Source organism: Rissa tridactyla, unplaced genomic scaffold (assembly GCF_028500815.1).
Source record: "Rissa tridactyla isolate bRisTri1 unplaced genomic scaffold, bRisTri1.patW.cur.20221130 scaffold_683, whole genome shotgun sequence".
NCBI lineage: Eukaryota > Metazoa > Chordata > Aves > Charadriiformes > Laridae > Rissa > Rissa tridactyla.
Genome location: NW_026529895.1, coordinates 22886 through 32475, shown reverse-complemented (window position 1 = coordinate 32475; position 9590 = coordinate 22886). Strand labels below are relative to the sequence as shown.

Genomic DNA, 9590 nt, shown 5'->3' with positions numbered 1-9590 from the left:
GTGGGCAATGCAGTGTGGCCATGCCGTGTCCCCCATGCCATGCCATGCCGTGCCGTGCCGTGCCGGTTCATGTACTGTGGGTGATGCGGTGCAGGCCGTTGCCGTGTCCCCCATGCCGTGCTGTGCCGGTTCATGTACTGTGGGTGATGCGGTGCAGCCGTGCCGTGTCCCCCATGCCATGCCATGTCCCCCATGCCATGCCGTGCTGTGCCATGCCGTGCCGGTTCATGTACTGTGGGCAATGCGGTGCGGCCGTGCCGTGTCCCCCCATGCCGTGCCATGTCCCCCCATGCCATGCCGTGCTGTGCCATGCCGTGCCGGTTCATGTACTGTGGGCAATGCGGTGCAGCCCGTGCCGTGTCCCCCATGCCATGCCGTGTCCCCCATGCCCGTGCCGTGCCGGTTCATGTACTGTGGGCGATGCGGTGCAGCCGTGCCGTGTCCCCCATGCCGTGCCGTGCCGGTTCATGTACTGTGAGCGATGCGGTGCGGCCAGTGCCGCGTCCCCCACGCCGTGCCGCGGCGGTGGCACTCACGCGATGTACTGCTCCGTCTTGTTGAACTTCTTGGCCAGGTACCTGGCGGAGGCCTTGCTGGGGATCTTCACCATCGAGAGCTCCTTGCCGTAGCGCACCATGGCGCAGGGCGTGCGGCAGGCGCAGTACTCGCTGTCCTTCTTCACCAGGAAGTCTGGGGGGGTGCGGGTGGGACGGGGACCACGGGGACCGCCACCCCCCGCCCCCCCCTGATGCTGGGGACCGGGATGCTCCCAGGAGGGTGCCCGGGCGGAGGCGGGCGCCGGTGGCACGGGACAAGTGTGCCAGGAGCGCTGCTGGCGGCGCGTGGGGGGGGCCCGGAATGCACGTCCGGGGGCTGCGCCGGAGGTGACACCCCCCCAACCCCCGGCGGTGGGGACACCGGTGCCACCTTCATGGCGATGGAGACGGGGGGGGAGGACGGGACGAGGCGTCCCGGGGCAAGGCTGGGGGTGCCCAGGGCTGGTGGGCACCGCGGGGGAGACCCTGAGCTGAGGTGGGGGGGGCCATGGGGGGAGGTGGGGGGCTGCCCCCCCCGGTACGTACCCAGCGCGGGGTCCGCGCACTCCTTGTACTGCTCGGGGGGTGCAGACGTTGGCGTTGCCTGCGGGAGGGGGGGTGCGGGGGTTGCAGGGGCAGGGTGAGGGGGCTCCCCCCCGGCCCCGGCACACACCCCCCCCACCCCGGCACCCCCCCTTCCCCACCCCCCCCAACCCCCCCCCCCGGCTGACCGGGCATGTGCACCATGCGGCAGTTGCAGTTCTCGGCCAGGTAGCGCGTCTCGCAGTCCAGGCGGCAGGCGGTGATGCTGTAGTTGGTGAAGAAGTCGGACTCGATGGGGGTGGCCTTGCAGTCCCCCCAGGGGGGGGGCAGGTACACCAGCTGCCACCGCGGCTAAGGAAAACACGGCCACCGCGCTGGCCCCGATGTCCCCAGCCCCGCCGCAGTGCCCTGTCCCTTGGGCGGGCGTCCCTGGTGTCCCCAATGTCCCCAGCCCACTGTGGTGCCCTGTCCCTTGGGTGGGCAGCCCTGATGTCCCCAGCCCCGCCACGGTGCCCTGTCCCCTCGGGCAGGTGTCCCTGGTGATCCCAATGTCCCCAAGCCTCTATGATGCCCTGTCCCTCGGGCAGAAATCCCTGGTGTCCCCAAGCCTCTATGATGCCCTGTCCCTTGGGCGGGCGTCCCTGGTGTCCCCAATGTCCCCCACCCCACTGTGGTGCCCTGTCCCTCGGGTGAGCACCCCTGGTGTCCCCAAGCCTCTACGATGCCCTGTCCCCTGGGTGGGCATCCCCAATGTCCCCAGCCTGCCATGGTGCCCTGTCCCTCGGGCAGGTGTCCCTGATGTCCCCAATGTCCCCAGCCTGCCATGGTGCCCTGTCCCTCGGGCAGAGCTCGTCCCACAGAGCTGGTGCCGGGGGGGGGGGGGGGGTCACACAACCCGGAGACCCCGCTGCCACCCCGGGGTCCCCGCTGCCACCCCTGCCCCTGCTCGCCAGGCACAGGGGCCGGGCGTCGTGGCCGTTGTCACCGGTGCGTGGCCCCGGCTGGCAGCAGGCCAGGGCCGGGGGGGGGTGCAGGGACCGGGGTGGGCAGCAGCCGGGGGCGGGGGGGTGGGGGGGGGGGGTGGGTCTGTGCCGTGCGGTGGCCGGTGGCCGGTGCGGGGACGGCGCTTGGCGATGGGGTGGCACCTGAATTTAGGATCCCCCCCCCGCCCCCCCGCCCCGCTTCTGCTGGGCAGGAGGTTGGGGGGGGTGGAGGGGGGGGCGATGCCGGGGGTCGCTGCCAGCGGTGGGACCGAGCCCGGGGGAAGGGTCAGAGGGGCCCCCCCGGGCTCCGGGGCCGGATACCCGCTGCTGCTGGCAGGAGACGAAGGTCTGGAAGCCGGGGGCCACGCCGAAGCCCAGCTGGTCGATGAAGGGGGGGCTCCTCCTGGCTGTGGATCTGCACCTTCACCCCCGCCTCGAAGGAGGTCTCGTCTGCAAGGCGGGATGGGGGGGTCGGGGGGGTGCAGGGTGTTGGGGGGGGGGGGGGGTGGCGGGTCGCGGGTGGGGGGGGCGGGGGGGGGGGTGTCTCACCCGTGTCCCCCCAGACGGGCAGATACTCCTCCTGCTGCACGTTGAGCATCAGCTCCAGGCCGTTGCCCGCGCCCCCCCGCAGCGTGGTCAGCACCTCCCGGCCCGGCCCCCCCGGGTTGAAGGTGTAGCACTTCCCCAGGCGGGTGAAGATCTGCGGGGACAGCGGGGACAGAGGGGACAGCGGGGGACAGCGGGGACGGGGGGGACAGCGGGGACAGGGGAGACGGGGGGACGACAGTGGGGAACAGAGGGGACAGTGTGGGGTGACAGCGGGGACAGAACAGTGGGGACAGGGGGGATGGGGGGGACAGCGGAGATGGGGGGGACAGGACAGCGGGGACAGGGGGAATGGTGGGGGGACAGCAGGAACAGGGGAGACAGCGGGGGGGGACAGCAGGGACAGGACAGCAGGGACAGAGGGGACAGGGGGACAGAGGGGGACAATGTGGGGTGACAGCAGGGACAGAACAGTGGGGACAGGTGGGATGGGGGGGACAGCAGGGACAGAGGGGGACAGTGGGGACGGGACAGCAGGGACAGGGGAGACGGGACAGCGGGGACAGTAGGGACAGTGGGGACAGGGGAGGCGGGGGGACAGCAGGGACAGAAGGGACAGTGGGAGGGGACAGCAGGGACAGAACAGCAGGGACGGGGGGGACAGTGGGGACAGGACAGTGAGGACAGAGGGGACAGTGTGGGGTGACAGCGGGGGACAGAACAGTGGGGACAGCGGGGACAGGGGGAATGGTGTGGGGGGACAGCGGGGACAGCGGGGGGGGACAGCAGGGACAGTGGGGACAGGGCAGCGGGGACAGAGGAGACGGGGGGACAGTGGGGACAGAGGGGACAGTGTGGGGTGACAGCGGGGACAGAACAGTGGGGACAGGGGGGACATGGGGGGACAGAGGGGACAGCGGGGACAGAACAGCAGGGACAGGGGGGATGGGGGGGGACAGTGGGGACAGAGGGAATGGGGGGACAGGACAGTGGGGACAGAGGGGACAGCAGGGGGTGACAGCGGGGGGTGACAGTGGGGACAGGGGGGACAGGACAGTGAGGACAGAGGGGACAGTGGTGGGGGGGAGAGCGGGGACAGCGGGGAAGGGGGGGGTGGGACAGCAGGGACAGGGGGGGACACACACCTCAGCGCCCGCCGCGGGACCCGCACGGCTCGGGGGGGACGACGGGGGACGGGACGGGGACCCCGCACGGAGCCGGGGTGGGGGGGCAGGGCAGGATCCCGGTGCCCCACAGGATCCCAGTGCCCCACAGGATCCCAGTGCCCCACCACTCCGTGCACTGGGAGGGGGCTGCTGCATCCACCCCTTCCCCTCGGGACCGCCGTGGGGCTGGGGACGGGCCGTGGGGCGGCTGCTGCCGTCTCTGCCCCAGCGCCGCGGCCTCGGCTCTGCCGGGTCCCCCACAGGCCCGGGCGTCCCCAGGCCCCGTGGGACCCCTGGCCGCGTCCTGCCCCCCCGTCCCGTCCCGTCCCACGTCCTGCCCCCCAAGTCACGGTGGCAGAGGGACGGTCCCTCCCCAGCCCCAGGCGGGACGCGGGACCCCAACCCCTGGGAAGGCGCCCGCAGCCCCCCCAGCCCAGGGCCGACCCCCCGCCTCCCGCAGCCCCCAGCACGGGAAAAGCCCCCACCGGCGGCGAGCACAGCCCCACAGCCCCCCCCACGGCCCCACATCTCCCCACGGCCCCGTGGCCGAGAGGAGCCGTCCCGGGGCGGCGACGGGGGCTGGGGGCCAGTGGGGCGGGCAGGGGCTGTGCCCCCACCCCACCGTGGCCCCACAGCCTGCGCCCCATGGCCAACAGAGTGCACCAGCCCATTGCCCCACAGCCGACCGCCCCACAGCCCTGCACCCACGGCCCCACAGAGTGCACGCAGCTCAGCCATCCCCCCATAGCCGACCACGCCACCATCGCCCCACAGCCGACCGCCCCATGGCTGACCCACAGCTGACCACCACACAGCCTGCGCGCCCCACAGAGCGCGTGCAGCCCCACCATCGCCCCACAACCTGTACCCCCCCCACGGCCCCACAGGTCATCACCCCCACAGCCTGAGCACCCCCTGGCCCCACAGCCTGCACCCCACCGTCACCCCACAGCCCCAAAACCTGCTCAGCCCCGGGGGTCCTGCCCCAGCCCTGCCCGTCCAGCGCGGTGACCCGGGGGTGCGCGCCGTGCCGCCCGACACGCGCCCCCCGCCTGCGGCAGGACGGTGGCCAGCGGGGCCAGGAAGGCGCTGGCCCCACAGCAGCCGGCGCCACGGCGGCGACCCCGGCGCGAAGACGCGGCCCAGCCCCTGCAGGGTGCAGGAGCAGGCGAAGGCAGCCAGCCCGGTGGCCAGCGGCTTGATGGCCACGGTGGCCAGCCTGGTGGGCGGCGGATTGCTGGCCATGGCAGCCAGCCCAGTGACCAGCGGCTTGATGGCCATGGGTGGCCAGCCCGGTGGCCAGCGGCTTGGTCGCCATGGTGGCCAGCCTGGTGGGCGGCGGATTGGTGGCCGTGGGCAGCCAGCCCAGTGACCAGCGGCTTGATGGCCATGGTGGCCAGCCTGGTGGCCAGTGGATTGCTGGCCATGGCAGCCAGCCCAGTGGCTCGGTGGCCATGGTGGCCCGTCCTGCCCGGCTCTGCAGGGACACTGGGGTCCTCAGCGTGGCTCTGGGGGGACACGTGGGGACACGTGAGCCAGGACGGGGACCAGGGCTTGGCTCAGCCACGGCAGCAGAGGCCATTGTCCCCCACCGGGACCTGAGAGCCTGCCCCACGCCAGGGACCCCCGAGCCCCCAGGACCCACAGCCAGGGACCCCCAGAGCCCCTGGGGACCCCCAGGACCTGCAGCCAGGGACCCCCAGGGACCCCCGAGCCCCCCAGCACCCACAGCCAGGGACCCCCAGAGCTCCTGGGGACCCCCAGGACCCACACCCAGGGACCCCCGAGCCCCCAGGACCCACAGCCACAGACACCCTGAGCCACTGGGGACCCCCCAGAGCCCCCAGGGACCCCCACACACTCGGCCAGGGACCCCAGGGACCGGTGTCTGGTGGCACCGACCCTGCCCAGAGCCCCCAGCGTGACATGGAGCTGAACACCCCCCCGAGCCCCCCAGGCCCGCAGCCCCCCTGCCCCTCCAGGTTTGCAGCACTTCCCCCCCCCACCCCCCAGCCCCAGCACAGCCCCCCCAAGCCCCTCCCCCTGCCCATCCCACGCAGGGACCCACAGCCCCCCCCCCGCCCCACGGAGGGGCTGCCCCTGGGCCCCCCCAGTCCCATCACTGACCCATGGCCCGGGGGGGTGGGGGGGCGGTGACCCGGTGTGGGGGGTCCATAACTGCCCCATGGGGTCATAGCCACCCCCCGCCATGGGGGTGTGGTGTGTCCCCCCCCATCCTGCCCCATCGGGTGCGGGGGGGGGGGCGCTGCTGTGGCAACGGGCTGCTCCCAAAGAGGGGACCCGTCGCCATGGCAACGCGCTGCCCAAGGAGGGAAGGGGGGGGCGGCTGCCATGGCAACGGCTGCCCGGCACAGGGATGCGCTGGGGCCGGCGGGGGGGGGGGGACGGGGGACCGGGGGGGGGGACAGGGACACAGAGGGACGGGGGACACGGCCCCGGCGCTGCCAGCCCTCCCGGTCCCCACACTTGGGGTGACCCACCGTCGGGCCCCCCCCCAGCCCTGCACCCCGGGGACACGGCGTCCCTGCGCCCCACGGGTCCCCGCGCCCCGGGGTCCCCCGTCCCTGCACCCTCCCGTCCCCGCCAGCCCCGGGGGGGGGGGGGACACGACAACTGGTGGCCCCGTCCCCAGCCGGGATGGCCCTTGCTTTGGCCACTCGCCACGTCCCCAGGGAGCCCAGGCTGGGACGAGGCGCCCTCCCAGGGGCCGGGAGCCCCGGTGGCCTCTGTGGCCGGATGCGGTGCCGGGAGCCGCGGCTCAGCGCCGGGCGCAGGGCGATAATCCGGCACTAAGGGCATTACATCCGTATTTTTAGCCGGCAAAGGTGAGGTGGGGGGCTGGGCCGGGGTCAGGGTGGCCCCTCGGGGTCAAGGTGGCCCCTGGGGGGGCTGCGGGTGCCGGGGGCCACCGCGGCTGCTCCGGCAGAAGTTTCTGGCCAGCTGCGGGAGCCGGGGGTGCGGCACACACGGGCAGAGCGTGCGGGGACAGCGGCGGCAGCATGGCACGCGCCCCCCGAGACCCTCGGCACAGGGACGGAGACGGGTGGCCGGTGCCGGCCCCCACACGCCGGTGGCACCACTGGGTCCCGTCCTGCCCTGGGGACCCGCCACCCTCCCAGCCCTCGACCCACGCGGCTCCGGCACAGGCGCGGGCGACACGGAGCCTCCGAAGGGGCTTCCCTTCAACTGAGCTCCCCCAGAACTCATTTCACGCACGAAGAGCCTGAAGCCGAGGGCGGTTGCGGCTGTGACAGCGCGGCTGAGCCCGCGGCGACGGTGACGGGGACTGAGCAGAGCCAGCAGAGCCGCGCACGGGGGGCACAGGGTGCCCAGCTCCCGCAGCACCCACCCCGCCCGCTCCCCCGGTGCTGCCGTGGCACCCGCGACGCGCTGCCATGTCCCTGCCACCGTCCTGCCCCGTGCCACCAGCCCTGCAAGTGCCACCGTCCCTGCCCGTCCCGGCCGGTGCCACCGTCCCGTCCATCCCCCGGGCAGTCACTGTCCCAGGCGGGTCTCGCAGGACCCGGCCCAGGTTTGCCCGGGGGAGCCGAGGGCTGGGTGGGGGGGGTCCCCGTGCCCACCCCCCAGGTCCTGCGGCCGCCCCCAGCAGCCCCCGCCTGCACGGGGACGTGGCGGCCCCGCTCCCCCCCACCACGCTCCGGCTGCGTGGAGGAGCCCCGGGCGTGGGAGCCTGTGTGCAAACACCGCCCGGGGGAAGCGGCGGCTGCTGCCGGTGCCCGGGCGGCATCTGGGGCTGGCGCGGGGGGAGCGGGGCTGTGGGATCCACCCGCCAGCATCCTGCACCCAAGGGCATCCCGCACTCGCCAGCATCCCGCATCCATGAGCATCCCGCATCCATGAGCATCCCGCACTCGCCAGCATCCCGCATCCATGAGCATCCCACATCCATGAGCATCCCGCACTCGCCAGCATCCCGCATCCATGAGCATCCCACATCCATGAGCATCCCGCACTCGCCAGCATCCCGCATCCATGAGCATCCCACATCCATGAGCATCCTGCACTCGCCAGCATCCCGCATCCATGAGCATCCCGCATCCATGAGCATCCCGTACCCAAGAGCGTCCTGCACCCACCAGCATTCCGCACCCAAGGGCATCCCATGCCCAAGAGCATCCCGTACCCATGAGCATCCCACACCCATGAGCATCCCATATCCGTGAGCATCCCGCACCCAAGAGCATCCTGTATCCACGAGCATCCCGCACCCCCGAGCGCTCCGCACCCGAGTGCCCGCCTGCAGGCAGAGCCTTCCGGCGCGGCGCAGGGCCCGCGGCACGGCACGGCTCCATCCCGGGCGCCGTTCCCAGCCGCCTGGCACCCCCGCGGCGAGCGCGGGGCGAGGGCACCCCCAGGCTGGCACCCAGCCCGCCGCAGCAGCGGGGCCGGCGGGGAGAAGGGGCTCACCCGCGGGGCTGCCCGGCCCTGGCAGGACACCGGGGCCCGCTGGCGGTGGCCGGGGGCTGGCGGCCGCCCCGTCCCCGTGCCGCGGGGCCGGCACTCACCACGGTGAAGTTGCGGGCGGTGCAGTTGGCGCCGCGGAAGGAGCACTGCAGCAGCATGTCGGCCAGGTCGTGGCCGGTGCGGTTGTAGAACTCGGCCATGCTGAAGGGCTTGGCCTTGAAGTTCTTGAAGTTGGCCTTGTCGCGCAGCGCGGCCAGGACGTGGGGCTCGGCCAGCTGCGGGTTGCTGATCTCGTAGCGGTCGTTGAGCAGCGCCAGCAGCTCGCCGACGTGGTACATGTCGTTGCGGGTGATCTTGGAGAAGCGGAACTCGTTGAGGTTGCAGATGGTGATGGCCGGGAAGGTGAGGTTGTGGGCGGCCACCTCGTCCAGCTTGGTGACGTGGGGGTAGGTGAGGAAGTAGGCGACGCGCTCGGCGCAGACCAGCAGCAGCAGCCCCAGCGAGCCCAGGAAGAAGCCGCCCCACAGCACCCGCCGCAGCGACACGGCCCCGTAGGCGAAGACGTGGCTGATGCCGTGCAGCGAGGAGCTGTGGGCGAAGGCCCGCAGGCTGGAGAGACCCTCGCCCTCCCCGCTGCCCTCCGAGCCCGGCCTCATCCTGCCCCCGGCACCCCCCCGCCTCCCCGGCGCCCTCAGCCCATCGCCGCCACGGGGCTCAGGGTGCTGCGGGCGGCGAGGGCAGGGCGGGCAGGGCAGGCAGCGCAGGCAGTGTGGGCAGTGCAGGCAGCGCAGGCAGTGTGGGCAGCGCGGGCAGGGCAGGCAGTGTGGGCAGTGCAGGCAGGGCAGGCAGTGTGGGCAGTGCAGGCAGGGAGGGGCAGTCAGGGTAGGCAGTGCAGGGGCAGGCAGTGCAGTGCAGGCAGGGAAGGCAGTGCAGGCAGGGAAGGCAGTGCAGGCAGGGCAGGCAGGGAAGGCAGTGCAGTGCAGGCAGGGCAGGCAGGGCAGGACCGGCCGCTCCGACACCCCCCACACGATGCCGGTGCCGCGGACTGATCGGTCTGATCCCGATCCCGATCCCGGTCCCGGTCCCAGCTCCGGTCTGATCCCGGTCCCGGTCCCAATCGCGGTCCCAGCCCCGCTCCCGGCCCCGGTCGCAGCCCCCGCCGCGGTGCCGGTCCCAGGCGCAGCCCCGATCCCGATCCCGGTCCCGGTCCCGATCCCGATCCCGGTCCCGGCCCCGCTCCCGCCGCCGCCGCGCAGCCGCCGCCGCTCTGCGGCCGCCCCCCGCCCCCGCCCCCCGCCGGCTCCACCCGCCGCCGCCCCCCGCCGAGCCCCGGGGGGGGGGGGTGGGGGGGGGGACACGGCGACAGCTCG

General features: G+C 73.5%; 1 protein-coding gene across 1 annotated transcript; it reads right to left on the bottom strand.

Moving 5' to 3' along the window:
* Positions 1–205: 205 nt before the first annotated feature.
* Positions 206–8876, bottom strand: LOC128903835 (acid-sensing ion channel 1C-like). The gene is given in 8 exon segments (XM_054187724.1): positions 206–690; positions 1083–1119; positions 1121–1140; positions 1268–1418; positions 2384–2458; positions 2460–2512; positions 2612–2762; positions 8322–8876. Coding segments are annotated over 8 exon segments (1200 nt in total). The 3' UTR covers positions 206–532.
* Positions 8877–9590: the final 714 nt, after the last annotated feature.